At 35.6% G+C, this 17,845-nt stretch overlaps 1 protein-coding gene across 4 annotated transcripts in view; it reads left to right on the forward strand.

The window, feature by feature from the left end:
• STXBP5 (syntaxin binding protein 5) overlaps positions 1 to 17,845 on the forward strand; it is a gene marked incomplete at both ends in the record, with an annotated part of 167,040 nt that overhangs the window by 111,069 nt on the left and 38,126 nt on the right. For 2 of the 4 annotated variants that reach the window (XM_080700552.1, XM_080700553.1), the window contains 2 exons: positions 2,202 to 2,353; positions 9,836 to 9,901. In XM_080700552.1, coding sequence (XP_080556678.1) covers positions 2,202 to 2,353; positions 9,836 to 9,901 — 218 coding nt within the window. Of the gene's footprint in view, positions 1 to 2,201; positions 2,354 to 9,835; positions 9,902 to 16,587; positions 16,648 to 16,749; positions 16,798 to 17,845 lie in introns of all 4 variants that reach the window. The other 2 variants (XM_080700550.1, XM_080700551.1) reach the window with 2 other exon arrangements.

Below are 17,845 nucleotides of genomic sequence, written 5' to 3' on the forward strand. Positions count from 1 at the left end.
GATATCTGTAAGATAACTAACCTTCTCCTTTCAATTACTAACAACCAAAAGGGAATAAACAGGTAATAGAAAAAAGAACCAATAGGAAGTTGCAAATTAGTTAATTACGGGTCTCATTTGGCTCACAGTTATATTTTGTTTGGTGTTTTCTGTATGCTTTTATTTTTTAACTTAGATGCTGTATTGTTTCCTTATTAACTGTTGTTTTTTATACTTTATTGGTGCATCATAGTCTCTCTTCATAACGTGGTTCCGAGGGATAGTGACACACATGCATAAGCTCTTGGGCTTTCCCCAGCTCCTTCCCCACTCCCCCCTCTTCCACCTGCAGGATATTGAGACTGGCATTGATATTACATATTCACACAGTGTTGACAATGGAAGTAATTCTTTTGTTAATTCTCCCTTTCCACTTTACCCCTTCCCCTAAGCCACTTTCCTGGCTCCACTGGAGTTTCTCCTCCGTTATCTAGAGTCCCTCTGGTATCCCAATTACTCCCTACCTCCTGCATATGAGAGAAACTATGAGACCCTTCACTTTGTGTGACTGACTAATCTCACTTAGGATAATGTGCTTCAGGTCCTTCCATTTTTCTTCAAATATCATAATATGTTCTTTGTTCTTATTACCAATAGAATTCTGTTGTGTGGATATCCCAATTTTATAATTGATTCATCTGTTGATATCCACTTAGGTTGGTTCTATAATTTGACTATTATGAATTGTGCTGCTTATAAACATGCATATGCACATATTACTATAATATTCTGATTTTAGTTCCTTTGGAAAGATATGCAGGAGTGGTATTGTTGAATCAGCTGGTGGATCCATTCCCGATCATCTGAGGAATCTCCTCACTGATCTCCATGGTGCTTCTACTAATTTGCAATCCCATTAACAGTGTAGAAGAATTCTTATTTCCCCACATCCTTGCCAACATTTATTGTTGTTTGACTTCTTGATGACTGCCATTCTGATTAGCAATCTAGCTAATGATATTGAATAATTTTCTTGTATTTATTGGCCATTTGTATTTCTTCTTTTGTGAAATGCCCATTTAATTAAATTACCCATTTCTTTATTGGGTTATTTGTTTTTTTAGCCATAAGTCTTTTAAGTACTTTGTATATTCTAAATATTAGTCCCTATCAGAGTGCTAGCTGGCAAAGATCTTATCTTCTCGCATTCTGTAGGCTCTTTTTGTATGCTTGAATTAGTTGCCAAGACTATGGAATGTATAAATCAATATTTAAGACCTCAGCTGAAAAGTCTAATTATCTGGCCAGGATATACACATTGCATAGCATAGTCAGCTGGACCTGAGCTGAAGATTTCCGCTAAGAAGCATCATGCCCTCTTCACATCACTACAGTTCTTACCTATCTGGCCTCTTTTGCTACTTATATAACTCCTCTGTACAGGTCAGCTGCCAGCCTCTGGCTTAAGAGACTTTGGTGGGGGCGGGGGGGGGGGGGCTACTGGAAATTGAACCCAGGGGAATTCTACCTCTGAGAGATACCCCAAGTGTGCTCCCTGGTGCACATGCCCCCACCTCCCCCTGCCTTATGTTTATTTTGAAACTGGGTCTCACTAAATTGCTGATGCTGGCCTCAAACTTGTCATCCTCCTGTCTCAGCCTTTCAAGTACTGGAATTATAGGTTTGAGAGAATAATAATCCTTTACTCATAATCAGTTTGTAGTTCTTGACTCATTGTTGAGGAAGCTTTTTAAACACGTCAGAGGGGATTTTCTAAGACTTAGTGCCTTTTACTTTTTATTCTTGACTATAAAGATTACTAAAACTTTCCCCAATGTATAGTCCGCTGTTTTGCTAGTAGAATGGAAAGCCTTACATGGAGGGCTTCAGAATACCCTCAGGACAGAATAACAGATATCTCATTCCTGGGGTAGGGTATATATATTATTTTAATCTCTGGTCAGGTTTCAGCTCCTGTGCCAATTTTTAATAAATGATATTGATAGTTGATCTAGTGATATTTGAAAATGAATGTCCATAGAGGATATGAACAGTTCTATGAGAAGGTACATGTAGTCCATACTTCTGTGCCTATGGTTGCCTTATGTTTCAAAGAGGAATGTTTTGAAAGATCCATCTTATTTCCTTCTTCAGATTGTAGAGCACAGTATGTTTTACTGTAGTTACTTGTGCTCAAATGGTTGCTCTTTTCCTATTTTCAGGGTGGTTTTTGGCAACTGTAATGGCATAGCTATGGTTGACTACCTCCAGAAAGCAGTGCTGCTCAACCTGGGCACCATCGAATTATATGGCTCTAATGATCCTTATCGGAGAGAACCCCGATCTCCTCGTAAATCTCGACAGCCTTCAGGAGGTAAAAAGAAAAAAAAATCTGAGTTTTAGGATTCCTGTAAATGACTTCTAGAAATATAAGTGCTGCACTTACATATCTTGTGTGATTTAGAGTGTATATAAACCATCAAAAACTAGCAAATGGCTAGTTTTGCTTTCTTTTGTCACTAGATTTTGGTTTTGTTTTAAATTCAGTGGTGAGAAAGAAACAAGGTCAAAAGTTCTTCAGCCAAATTGCAGGAATACTTGTGTCATTATTATAGAACAAACTTAATTTTAAAGGGTTTTCACCCATATTGTTTGGTCTCTGTGAGAGTAATACCTTATTATTTCAACTATGTAATTAAAAGGAATTATTTCAGTGCAAATGAATGTGGATGCAAAAGTGATTTGAATTCTCTTGATCTGTAAATCCAGATTATTTAGGATTCTTTATATCATTCTTTAACACTAATGCCTCATAGAATACATGTATATTTAATTATTCAGTACCTCTTGCCCTTTTTTTACATCATAACACACTTAATGAAATATATTTAGTGTATGGTACATAGGATACACAGGATGTGCTAATAAGACCTGTAGTAGTCATCAGTGTGTAGGCTTCACTTGGCTTTGACCTCTCTAGCCAGATCAGAGATTGAGGGAAATCCTATTTGGGGCATGTTTACTCACTTCAGAATACTAGTGTGCATTGGAGCTCTGTTGGGAAATGCTGGTCAGTACTTCCTAATTCAGTCCCTCTGAATTAACCTTTTCCTTGAAGTGATGGTGGAACTGAGTGGTAGGGCACATGCCCAGCACTAATGATGTTCTGGATTCAATCCGCATCACTGCCAAAATTAAATAATTAAAATTCTCTCTGAGTTTTATTTTTCAGTTAGCTTGAACTACCAATGTTACAGTACACAAGAAAGGAATATAGACCTTTCAATTATTTTCTGTCGTTGCTTTGTTTTTTCATGGATGTAAGTCTGATCATTTTGTCATATAATATCTTTAGCAGAGATTGCTGTTTAAACCAAACCATTCTACTCTCTCTGTCACCCCCCCCAGCCCACTTGGTTTTCATTACTGCATATGAAATATGTTGCCGTGTGTGAGGGGAGAAATAATTTCCCCAACACAACCACACAAACAGAAAAACCGCAGGTTCTTGTCCTGAGCTAAGGATAGGTATACATAGCTTGGACAATTGCTGAAGATTTAAAGAAGTTATTAAAAAGATAGAAATATAGAAGACAGTTAAAGCCCCATGCCATTTTGGCTTGGGGGGCAACTTGAGTGAATACACCAAAAGACCCCTGCATGCTGAGTGTTCTTATCTGGACCAAGTCTGCTGCAGGTCCTTTGATATGTAGATATGTTGCCCTATCTCTTAGCCCAGTTTTCTGCTGTCTCCATCCCAGCCAGATCTGCCCCTCAGAGGCAGTGCAGGGGCAGCCCTGTCTCAGGGCACAGACCTCCACACCTTTTGTTACCCTCCCAAGATGTGTTAAGTTGCTTCTCCAGGATCTGGAATTTCCTCCCATCTTTAAGGCATTTTGTCTCTCTTTAGAAATGTAAAGAGGCCCTTTTCTCTGGCTCCTGGCTTTCTTTACTTCTCTTTAGAAATGTAAAAAGGCCCTTCTTTCTGACACTCCTGGCTTTCTTTAGTACAAAGGATATATTTTCAAAATTAGAAATCTTTCCCAATGCTGGTACATTAATACATTTTGAAACCTCTTGCTGATTGTGACTTCTTGCATGGGCGGCCTTTCTAGCTTATATTGAGTCTGTGACAAAGCTCCATTCTTCCTTTTTAAGTAAGTCATTTATGTCTAAGCCTGTTCTTTGTCTATAAGTCCTTGTTTTTTTCCATTTATTTTATTTATTTTTTTATTTATTTGTGGTGCTAGAATTTGAACCCAGGAACATTCTACCTCAGAGCTACACCCCAGCCCATTTTATTTTCTATTCAGAAACATAGTCTCACCAAGTTGCTGAGAGCTGGCTTTGAACCTGTGATACTCATGTCTCAGCCTCCCAAGTACTGGGATTACAGATGTGTTCCACCATACCCAGTTTTTTATCTATCTATCTATCTATCTTTATTTATTTATTTATTTATTTATTTATTTATTTATTTATTTATTTTGCGGGTCTGGAAATGGAATCCAAGGGCATTCGACCTCCAAGCTACATACCTGGCCCTATTTTTTATTCTTTATTTTGCAACCAGGTCTCACTAAGTTGCAGAGGGCATCACTAAGTAGCTGAGGCTGTCTGCGAACTGTGATCCTCCAGTTTCAGCCTCTCAAATGCTAGGATTACATGGTGGTACTGGGGTTCCTGGAAGCCCTTCTTCCTCCGGGCTACACTCCCAGACCTATTTTATATTTTTGAAACAGGGTCTCTTACGCCAGCACGGCTGGCTTCGAACCTGCGCGATCCTCCTGTCTCCGCCTCCCAAGAGCGGGGATTACAAGCGTGCGCCACCACGCCCGGCGTCAGCTTCTATTTTTAAAAGAGCTTATTGAAAAGTTTTATATCCAAACATTGTACTTAATAGATCCGTCTCATAACATGTATATATAACAGCAATTTAAATGCTATGCCCCAATACAATGTCAGTATAAAGGAAGGAAACCAGTGTTTAGAGTTGGAGGTTAAAATGTTTATCATGACGGAGAAGATATTTTAGAGGCAAAAACTTTAATTGCTTATAAACTGGAGGTAAAAAAAAATTTACTATCCTAAAATTAATTGCTTTTTTCCACCTTATAGTAGTTTGCATAAAATTATAATAATTCAATGAAGCCTATATTTATCAGAGGAAATCACCATGCAATTAGATTTTTTCTTAAATTTTATTGCATTCTACTTTATTCTGTAATAAACAAGAATGCGCCACCATGCCCAGCACTGTAATAAACTCCTTAATGATGCTTATATCATTATTTGGTTCATTGTAATGTTTAAAAATTACATGTTAGAAATAGAACTATTTGAATTTTTTTATTTAAGACATTTTTCCATTGTTATATCTCATTTTATCAATATTTTGGTTTCTTAAACAAAAATTAACAGAAGTGTGTGTGTGTGTGTGTGTGTGTGTGTGTGTGTGTGTGTGTGTGTTTTACTGGGATTAAACACAGGCATTCTAGCTCTGAGCTATAACCCCACCCCACTTTTTTAAATTTTTGAAACAGGGTCTTGCTTAGTTGCTCAGGGTTCTTCTTTTGTGGTACTTAGGGTTGATCGCAGAAGCATTCTACCTGTGAGCTACACTCCTAGTCCTTTTTCATTTTTTGTTCTTGAAACTAGGTCTCACGGGGTTGCTGAGAGTCTCACTAAATTGCTGCGACTATCATCAAACCTTTGATTCTCCTGTCTCAATTTCCCAAGTATTAGGATTACAGGTGTGTACCACCATGATTGACAAGAATTATTTTAAAGTATGATATAAAATAAAATCTTAACCTGGGCATGGTGGCACACACCTGTAATCCTAAATTGAGAGGTTGAGACTGGAAGACCATAGGTTCAGGGCCAGCCTCAGCAACTTAATGAGACCAGGCCCTGTTTCAAATTAAGAAATAAAATCAGGCTGGAGCTGGGATATGGTGGTAAATGCTTGTAATCCCAGTACTTTATAGGCTGAGACAGAAGGCTCACAGATTGTATTTTCATTAGGAATCTAGTGTCACTAAATTTACCTTATAAGTATTACCATTTAAGTTTGAATGTGTCATAGTTGTATTACTCTACATTTGAACCTTTGACTAAAATTGAACTGTATTTTCATGATACTTTTGAGAACCAGACAGGTGGAAATGACCTAATACCTAGTTTTTTTTTTTTTTTTTCCATTCAAGAATAAGAATAAGAATAATTAAAACATGAGTTAGTTAATCGCAGCATTCGGGAGGCTGAGACAGGAAGATCATGGTTCACAGACAGCCTCAGCTACTTAGTGAGGCCCTTTGCAAATTAGTGAGACTCTGTTTCCAAATAGAGAATAAAAAATAGGGCTGTGGGTATAGCTTAGAGGTTGAACACCCTGGGTCTTATCCCCAGTACTGGGGGAAAAATAAAAAAACACGTGAGTTAGTGAAATACCATCTACAGACTAAATCTGGCCACTGCCTGAGCTTAAAGTACAGTTGTATTGGAGCGGTACCTTGCTAATTTGTTTATTTGTTATGCCCGTGTTTGTGTTATTACATTAGAGCTGAGTGGTTGCAATGGAGATTTTAGATTCAAAAGCCTGTGCACTATAAGACTGTTATAGAAAATGTTTGCCTTTCTCCCCTCCCAGGTTAGATAGTGTGAACTAACAGGTCAGTTTGTGGCCCCACATTAACCTTGGTATAGTGTGTCTCAGTGAATGGGTATACATGATGTTAAATAACATGATTATATTTGTTGAATATATTGTTTTATTTTAAAATATTTTGGTACTGGAGATTGTACGTAGGGACATTCTCCTTCCAAGCTACACCTCCAGCCCTTTTTATTTTTTAGTTTTAGTCTGGGTCTCACCAAGTTGCTGCGAGGCTTGCTAAGTTGCTGAGGCTGACGTTTAACCTGTGCTTGGGCTGCCTCAATCTCACAAATATTTTAAATAGTAAATTAGGCTTCTTGTTTAAATATCTGAAAGAGTTGTTCTCATCAAAAGTATAACTCTTTAAAAGGTAACTACTACATTTGATGGCAAAATACACTCAAAAGTTACTCAAAGTTAAACCACGGGGAAGACATTTTCCACAGTAGTTATTAAGTGTTTTGTGTAGTACATACAAATGGATTCATGTGTGACAAAGAAAATGACTCAAAGGTAGTCAGTCTCCTGGAGCTTACTTACAGCTTTTGTTAGGCAGATCTGCATTAGACCTGGTCCTTCCTTTTTGTTGTCTGATACAGATCTAGAGACTTCTGAGGCTTCCTCCTCTTATTTATAAAATGGAGATGCCTGCTCCCTCGCAGAGCTAGTGGCATCACCAGTGAGATGGCATACAGAAGCACCTAATCTTGTGGCTGGAACACCGTTGTCACCCTAGTGACTTCTGTTTCTGTTGACTACCACTTAATGTGTTAAAAGTGCGATACAACTGAATACGCTAATGTGAGATGTGTAGAATATTTCAAATTATAGTTCTCTGTTTATGTTATATTTTTAAAACAATTTTGTCTAATAAGTGCAGAACTTTGCATCAGTAAAATATTTAACAGTGGCACTGAAGTAGACTGTCTCCAAAAGTACAGAAGTTTTCATTCCTGTATAAGATATCTAAAATCATTAATGCCTTAGTTTCTTCTCTAAAATGAATAGTACTCTCTTCTTCATTTGCTGCTTTAACTTTTCTTAGAAAAGTATCGGGCACACAGTAATCATTAAGTGTGAGATATGACTAAGTGAATTGGTATACATTTGAGTAGAGCCTAGATAGCAATGCCATGAAGAATATTTGTTAGAAAGGTTCTGGTAGGAACAGAGTAGATGGAATAGACTGCATGTTATCATATTATTTCACTTTTATTTACTCAGCCATTTAGCAAATATTTATTGAGTACCTACCATGCCATGGGCCCATTATAAGTAATAAGCACAAAGCTCTCTTCTCGTGGAGTTCACATCTTACTGAAAAACACATTAAAAAAGATTATCAGTGTGTAGTAAGTTAAATAATAATGCCAAAGGGAAAATAATTCAAATGGAATTTGAAGTGTCAGTGATGGACATATTAAATTAAGCAGTGTATTCAGGTGACTGAAGATGTAAAGGAAAGGAGCCGGGCATGGCGGCATACACTTGGAACCCCAACATCGGGGGCTGACACAGTAGGATCTTTTTTCATGGACAGCCTCAGCTCTTTGCAACTCAGTGAGATCCTCTTTCAAAATAAATGTTGCGGGGCTGAGACTATCTACCATGCAGATGACTATGGTTCTGGACTACCATGCAGATGCAGCAATTAAGTGAGATCCTGTATCAAAATAAAAAATAAAATAGGCCTAGGAGTATGGCTCATGGTAGAGCTCCCATGGTTTCAATCCCCAGTAAGACACACATACACATAGTCTCAGCCTCTGACCCCTCTCTTGTGTGTGTGTGTGTGTGTGTGTGTGTGTGTGTGTGTGTGTGTATGTATGTGTGTGTTATATATATATATATATATATAACACACACATACATACACACACATACACACATACATACATACATACATGCATGCATACATACATACATACTGGGGATTGAAATCCAAGAGCATTCTACATCCAAGCTACACCTCCAGCCCTATTTTATACTTTATTTTGAAACAAGTTCCCACTCAGTTGCAGAGGGCCTCATTAAGTAGCTGAGTCTGGTTGCAAACCTGCAATCTTCCTGTTTCAATCTCCCAAATACTGGGATTACGCCAGGTGTGGTGGTGCACGCTTGTAATCCCCATGCTTGGGAGGATCATGCAGGTTCGAAGCCAGCCTCGCTGGCTTAAGAGACCCTGTTTCCAAATAAAAATATAAAACAGGTCTGGGAGTGTAGCCTGGAGGTAGAAGGGTTCCCAGGAACCCTAGTACCACCAATACATACGTACGTACGTACATACATACATACATATGGGGTTACAAGCATGTGCCACCACATCTGGTTTAAGGGAGGTTTTTGAGATACAGGAAACCTCAAACTGGTTTGAGTTGGGGGTTCTTAACAATGGTAAAAAGTATCACATTGAGGTTTTGTTTTGTTTTGTTTGGTGGTACTGGGCTTCCTGGAAACCTTTCTACCTCCGGGCTATGCTCCTAGACCTATTTTTATACTTTTTTATTTGGAAACAGGGTCTCTTAAGCCAGCGCGCTGGCTTCAAACCTGCGCAATCCTCCTGTCTCCACCTACCCAGCGCGGGCATTACAAACGTGTGCCACCACACCTGGCTCAAATTGAGAAATTTAAAAGAAGTGTTATCACATGGACCCACATTTTGGATTTTAAAGTCTTGCCAGGCTTGGTGGTACATACCTGTAATCCCAGGACTTGGGAAGCTGGGACAGGAGGATCACAGGTTCAAGGCCAGCCTCAGCAAGTAGTGAGACTCTCAGCAACCTAATGAGACTCTGTTTCAAAAAAAGAAAAGTAAGGCTAGGGGTATTGCTCAGAGATAGAATGCTCCTGGATTCAATCCTCTGTACCCACACACACAACAAAAAAAAGAAAAGAAGGAGAAAAATCTTGCACTATGTCCAATGTCTTTGAAGAATAACAACTTATCTAATATGGAAATTCTGATTTTAACCTACATTTTGTTTGTTTAACCAATGATTGCTATATTAGTTTGAGTTGTTTAATACAGAAATGTACTTCTCTCAAACCTTAATAAGCATAGTATTAATACCAATAGTTTATATTAAAACCTCTACTGGATTTTTAAAAAATGGGTAGTAGTAAAATATATATTATAAATAGAAAACAAACTATTATATTAATTTGTAGTTTGATTTTCTTTTTGTTTTCGCTTTTTAGCAGGTCTGTGTGACATTAGTGAAGGGACTGTAGTCCCAGAGGATCGCTGCAAATCTCCAACTTCTGGTAATTTATTTTTTATTTTATTAATACTTTTGATTTTGCATACACTAAGATGGTATATCAGTGTATCCTTTTATAGATAAACTTGCAAGAAACTTTTATGTCACAGTTATTCTTAAAAATCATAACTGTATTCTTTGCATTCTAGTTAAAAAATGTAGCTTGTGCTGGGTAAATTGTCCATAGATTTACCTATTCAGAGCCATATTATTGTTTGAGTTTCTAATACTTAACACTTTTAGAGAAAATGTATTTTACTCCTTGCCATTTGGTCGCCTGTTTAATTATCTACAATTTTTCCTTTGTACTACTGGCATTGTCCAGTAGACTAAAGTAGAATGGAGGAAAAGTCATTTCTATTCAGTGTCATCTGCTTCCACGTATTCCTTGAACAATATCGATTTAAATGTTATGAGAATTTTTTTTTCTTTCTCTACTGGGGTTTGAACCCAAGACTTTGTCTATGCTATACAAGCACTCCCCCACTGAGCTATATCCCCAGACCTAAATATTATGAAAGTCTTATAATACTTATAATCTAGTGATGACTGCAGATATGTAGAATAAACAAATTATATTTTTATCAAAGTAATTTTATACACACATATAGCTTTATTAAAGCAGTTCACCTTTTTCTCTACAAATGCATTTTTATATAACCTACGTGTACATTAAGATTTCAGAGGAATATTATTGTAAATTTATTCTGAGACTTCTTAAGATAAAAAAGATCTTGAAGTCATTATCTTGTTTTAGCGGATTGAAACAGCTAATTTATTTTATTATTATTATTATTATTATTATTATTATTATTATTATTATTTTGTGGTACTGGGGGTGGAATCTAGAGGCTTTCTACCTCCAGGCTATACTCCCAGACCTTTTTTATATTTTATTTGGAAACAGGGTCTCACTAAGTTGCTGAAAGCCTCACTAAGTAGCTGAGGCTGACTTCGAGCCTGTGCGATCCTCCTGTCTCAGCCTCCCAAGTGCGGGGATTACAAACGTGCGCCACCACGCCCAACTTGAAACTGCTAATGTTTAATAAGTTAATGATTTTAACTCTGAAATTATTCTGGCTGGGAATTTTCATAGGCTTTCTACAAGGAAGATTGTTCTAACAAGTGTGACACCATTTCCAGACAGGTCTTACTATATTGAAACAATTTTAAGAATGGAAAACATTGAGAATGGTATTTGACTTTATTTGCTCACATTTCAGGTTTTTTGATTTTTTTTTTCCATTACTGGGGATTGAACCCAGGGGAATTCTACCTCTAAGCTACACCCCTTTTATTCTTTATTTTGAAACAAGGTCTCACTGAGTTTCAGGGGGACTCACTAAGTAGCTGAGTCTGGCCACGAACCTGTGATCCTCCTGTCTCAGCCTCCCAAGTACTGGGATTACAAGCATGTACCACTACACCCAGTTTCACATTTCAGTTTAGCATTTTATTAGAGCTAAGACTATAAAAGCTTTCATACATTCTATTTTATAATTAGATTTTTCCAATGTTGAACAAGTTGATTTTTTCTTTTTTAAAATTAAAATGTACCTACATATTTTCTTATTCTTTAAAACTTCATATTTAGATTTACTCATTAAACAAATGAAACAGAGCCATAGTAATCATGTTAGTACCTAATAGTGTCTTAACCTTGGTAGAATAAGTTTGAATGAGTAATATTAAGTATCTCTCATAGGACTAGATTTATTTCTAAACTTAGGAATGGATTTATAGTCTTTTATTACTTTTTTTCCAACTACATACTATACAGTTCTGATTTCCTCATCTTCCCCAAAGTCAACATGAATCTAGTTGTCAGAATATTAAGGATCTAAGTCAAAGTGGATAATTTCAACATAGGATGTATTATACTTACATATATGAAATGATCATCACACTTATTTACTAAGAGTCATTTTAAATAAATTAATACTCCTTTTTTGTCCTAAGCCATACTTTGAAAAGGTGGGTACTATGCTAAGTGAAATTAGTCAGTCACAAAAAGTAAGAAATCGGATGCTTTCCGTAACGGTGGAAGCTAGGAAGAAAATGAGTCATAGGAGGAACTCTAGAAGAAGGAGAAACTATAGATAAGCAAATAAGGCACCTCACTGAGGGGAGGGAGGGGAGAGGGAAGTCCCTAATGGACATGATGTACATTCACAAACATGCCTGAGTCAATCACTAAGCCAAACATGGAAAGGAGGGAAGGGGGAGGAGTTGGGGAAGAGCTAAATGAGTGATGTTACATGTACACCTCTACTATCTTGTACCTCACTAAGATGTATGACTACAATGCACCAAAAAAATAAATAAATAAAAACAAAGAAAACGTGGGCACATCTGCTATTTGGGATGACCAAACAAGAGGTAATTATAGATAAATACATACAGATATGTAAATATAATTATATAAGTATAAAAGTGCATAAAGGCAAAAGTTCTCCAAATTTGTTCTTTTCTAAACTAGAGAAATGTTAGCATCCTTTTACATTTTAAATATATTTTGCTTTCTGGTGCATGTGAAAAGACAGTATAATTTTAACATGCAGAAATCCGTATGATACTAGGAAGTTTATTGATTTTCTCCCAGTGAGTATGAAATGTAAAGTAAAAGTTGTGACTTCCAAGAATCATTAATAAATCATGACCTTTTATCCTTAGATATAGAACCCTTTATTTTTTAATGTAATCTTTTGTTAGGATTCTCGAAGGAACTATATCCACTCCTTTATATCAGGAACTATTGCTTTAAAAAAAAAAAAAAAGAAGTAAAAAGCAGGCATGGGTAGCTCACATCTGTAATCCCAGTACTTGGGAATCTGAGATGGGAGGATGTCAGGTTCTTGGCCAGCCTCAGCAACTTAGTGAAACCCAGTTTCATAATAAAATATAAAATAGTGCAGTGGGGTAACTCAGAGGTGGAGCCCCCTGAGTTCAAACCCCAATACCACCAAAAAATAAATTTTAAGCTTTTGTAGTTTAATTATATAAAAATTGTGTTTAATTATATAAAAATACAAAATAAAATTTTTTCATATTTTTTCATATTTCAGTCATGTTTAGTACTAAGAACATTACAGTAAAAACCAAGATGAAATTCTAACACTATATAGTCTTAAAGCTTCTTGTAGTCTATTTGTCCATTTGAAAATAAATAATAATTAATAGTAATTTCATTATCATGAATAAATTATCTTGCTCTTTGAACAGCTAAAACTTTTTTGCCTTTATCCTTTTAAACATTGCATTTGAGAAATAAAGGAATAATTTATTACCACTCACTACTTTCACTTTTTTTCCAACACATGTAAAGCCTACCAGTTTGGAGTGGTCAAAGAAAGAATAATGGTTGCAATTAATTTGAAGTGAATCAAAATAGTCACAAGGGGATCATGTTACTAAAAATATGAAAATTAATAAATTACCAGCCTCAAATATTGTCCACAGTGAGATAAGGTGTCAGTGGGCAAAATAGGTAAATGATGCATTACAAATGATTAAACTAATATAGTTAATATTTTAAGGTATTTATAGAAAAGAAATGTATAGAAGTGAATTGGAAGTTAAATTAGTCTTTCATGAATATTAAGAAGACCCATATATTGACATATAAAATAGCCATATTCCTTTTATCAAAACCAATGTGCTTATTTAAAATTAATTCATAATAAATAAAGAGAAGCTTTTGGAAAGCTTTTAAGTCCTATGATTATTTTTTGTGATTTCAGCATTTTAGCCAGTATATATCAAAGCTCTCTTCAGAAAAACATCATGAGAAAATACAAGTAATAAATATAGTTTTCCATTCTTTGTTTTATGGTACTGGGGATCAAGCCCAGGGGACATTCTACCTCCAATGTGCTCCCCAGCCCTGTTTATTTTTTCTTTGGGAACAGGTTTCACTAGGTTGCTGAGAGTTTCATTATATTGTAGAGGCCCTCATTGAACATATAATCCTCCTGTCTCAGCCTGCCAAGTACTGGGGATTCCAGGCATGTACCACCACACCCAGCTATTTATTTTTGCAGTGCTAGTGACTGATCCTAGAGCTTTCCACATGCTAAGCAAATGCTTTACCACTAAGCTACATCTCAGCCCTCCATTTATTTTTAAATAAAGCAATGATGTTTCTGAAATAGAAAGTTAATTCTGCAGGTGATGGGCTTCTTTCATCTTTACTTATTTGCTAATATTTTTATTTTATTGGTGCACTATAGTCTCACATCATAATGTGGGTCATATTGACATTGACATACATTCACACAGTACTTGGTGTCCTCCCCCTTTCCTCTTCCTCCTACAACGAATGTCCGTGTTAACCATGCTACATTCACACTTAACCACATATTTGAATATTGCTCCTCCATTAATTAACCTCAGCCTTCTTCCTCCCCTAGCCTTCCTTTCTAGTTATGCTGAGGTTTCCCTCCATTATCTGGAGTCTCTCTGGTATTCCTATTTTGGGCATATTAGAGAAAATATATGTCCCTTCTCTTTCTGTACTTGGCTGATTTCACTTAATATAATGTTCTCCAGCTCTTTCCATCTTGTGAATGACATGATTTTGCATCCAGAATATGCACAGAGCTCAAAAGACTACATTAGCAAAACAAATAACCCAATAAAGAAATGAGCAACTGAATTGAATAGACACTTCACAAAAGAGGTGCAAATGGCCAATAGATACATGAAAAAACGTTCAGCATCATTAGCCATTAGAGAGATGCAAATCAAAACTACACTGAGATTCCATCTAACTCCAATCAGAGTGGCAAGCATAACGAAGTCAAAAAATAACAAATGCTGGCAAGTATATGGGGAAAGAGGAACTCTTTTTTACACTGTTGGTGGGACTGCAAACTAATTCAGCCGCTATAGAGATCAGTGTAGAGATTCCTTAAAAAACAGAATGGATCCACCAAATTACCTGACTATACCACTCCTGGGTATCTTTCCAAAGGAGTTGAAATCAGAGAACTACAGTAACATACGCACAATTCATAATAGCCAAAATACAGAACCAACCTAGGTATCCATCAACAGAGGATTGCAAAATTATGGGAAATACAATGGAATTCTACTCAGCAATAAAGAAGAACAAAATCATCTTTATTTCTAATAACTCATATCGAATCATTGAGCACATTAATAATAATGAATTTTTTGTAATGCATCAGAAGTGTGTGTATATCAATAATATACATAAATCTTTGTTAGGTTACTTTCAACTGAAGGGCCATACATACCATCATATAAGCAATGCCTTGAGGAGTTTCTGTGTGCCCTAGAAAGTACAGTAAGCTATAGAAACCCTTTGTGTGTATGTGTGTGTGTGTGTGTGTGTGTGTGTGTGTGTGTTAATTTAATTACAATTATTCGGTAAATTTGTTCAAATAGCATATGCTGAAAACTGTTCTGGAACTTTTTTATAAGCTATCATAGAAGTTATGAGTAGGTAGGTCTCGGGAAAATAAATCTGCTAGTTATATTTACATTTAAATCTTTTATGTTTTCACCTTCAAAACATCAAACTTTTTATAATTTTATTATCATAAATATGTTATTCTGCTATCACTCCTACATTAATTATATCAAATCCAATTTTAATACATCTATCATTTAGCTCTTTGGTTTCAGAGATGGTCATAATACTTTAAAACATACATAAGGTACCATAACTATTGTATTCTTTAAGTCAGTTGTATTTATGTGGAAAACTTTTTTCCTGGAAATACTGTGATTTTTTTTTGATGAATATTCCATGAGAATCTATTATAAGTGCCATTTAGCAAAAATAACATGGATTTTCAGAGTGATATTTTAAAACCACTGTAGAAGTTCATTGGATTCTGCCAATGCTAGTAGGTTTTCCTTGGTCATTGAATGTCAAGAATATTTGCTACCTGACCAAAGGAAGGAAATAGTGTGTGTGTGTGTGTGTGTGTGTGTGTGTGTGTGTGTGTGTGTGTGTAATGTGTGGATGTCAGATTTTGACCTAATTAAGTTTAGTACTTGATACTAGGATTGTCTTGAAGCACTGAAGGGAAACCTTTATATTTACTCCTAGTTCTTTTCCAGTCATTCCTCAGAAAATTTCTTAGATATCTACAATGAAAAGCACTCTAGTATCCAAGGGAATACAGAAATGAATCGGTTTGTGAGTCCTATTTTTAGAAGTTCATTTCCATGAGGAAAGTCATATGTGTATAAATTTAAATTACAAGACACTAAATGATTAACATCCTATGAGAAGCATATTGATAGAGTGTTAGGGAATCCACAAGAGTGGGAGTGATTTATAGCTAGGGAGATTGTGAAAACTTTAATGGGTGAGCTGTCACTTGAGATCTGCTGATAAAGGGAAGTTCTCTAAACAAGGTATTTTCTTCATATGTTCTCTAGCATAGAGTGTACATCAACTTTTTTGCCAAATTGTTGTTACTTTAGGACAACATGTAGAGCTTACATATACTAGGGTCTGCCATGAAACATTTTGCAATACTGATTGTTGTACTGTAATATTAGTTTTTTAACTCTATAAATGTCCTCTGTTTGTGGCCAGTGATGTAGAAACTTGTTTTAGAGACTAACTGGTTTTTCATTTGTGCTTTTTACTTGTGACAACTCCGTGTTTGTGACTGACTGTGCCTGTTCCTTCCATTGTCTTCATTTGTGTAGGTTCTTCATCACCACACAATTCAGATGATGAACAAAAAATGAATAATTTTATAGAAAAGGGTATAGTATCCTTATTTTGAAGTATTTTCTTTTATTTGTGTTTAATTAATTTAGTTTGCCATGAATAGATTTTGACATTTTATATCAAAATGTTATTTTCAGTGAAGACCAAAAGCAGAAAGTTTTCCAAGATGGTAGCCATTGATATAGGTAGGAAATAGAAATTTCTATTTTGTTTCTAATCCTTGTTGTATGCAATGCTTACCCAGCTGGAAAATTATCCACTGCATTGCATTTTTATATATATTAATTTGTTATTCCTATGTTCAACAATAATCTTTTGGGCTGTGTCTCTTCTAAACTCACTGGGGCAATAATTATTAAAAAATCAGTTAAATTGGGGTTTCATTTCCTTCTCTGACTTATAGTATGAATTGTTCTGTTAATTTTTGTTTGCTTTATTTTAAAATAAAGCAGGGTTCAATTTATGCTATAAATAGCACAACTTTATATCTTCAAGTTAATCTTTGAATTAGTTTTTTGTGGTTTTATTTGTATTTTTCCTTCCTTTATACCATCTCCCTTACATTTTCAAGACCACAAATTTTAAGAAAATGGGTTCCTAAAAATAATTGGCTTTTTTTTTTACTCTATGCTATACCACTCTTGGGTTAATGAGAACTTTCTAGAAGTGCCACTCTTCTACTGACACAAGTAAAAATATTTCTATTACCCCTTCTGATTGTTTTTGTAGAGAAACTCAAAATGAATTACTGAGTCTGAAGTACCCATTATTTAAAACTGAAGAAAAAATGTACAGTCAGAATTTGGAGACATAACCAAATTAGAGTTTTTGGTTGCAAGAAATTTTGATTATTTTCCAGAGATTTTTAAAGGCTTGAAAAACAGTTGTAGAAATAGGATATAAATTTGATCTCTGAATGAATCAAAAGTTTCCATTTTATAATTATTGTATTTATTAATGTATTAGTCCATTTAAATTACAGGAATTTCTAGGTAGCTGGGATAGTTTTACTTTTTCTCAACTAATATTTATGATATGTTTAAATTTTCAAAGGTTCCTAGAACTAACATCCATATTTCTCTGTGTGGTAAATTGAACCCTGTTTAGTCATATTAACAGTGACTGACGCTTAAGCCCTCTGTTCACTAAGGCTGTTTATTCTTGGGCAAAGGGCTTTTCATTTAACAAGAATAAATTATTGACCTCTTTGTATTTTGTGGTAAATCTTCTGGT

Source organism: Muscardinus avellanarius (genome assembly GCF_963383645.1).
Source record: "Muscardinus avellanarius genome assembly, chromosome: 8".
NCBI lineage: Eukaryota > Metazoa > Chordata > Mammalia > Rodentia > Gliridae > Muscardinus > Muscardinus avellanarius.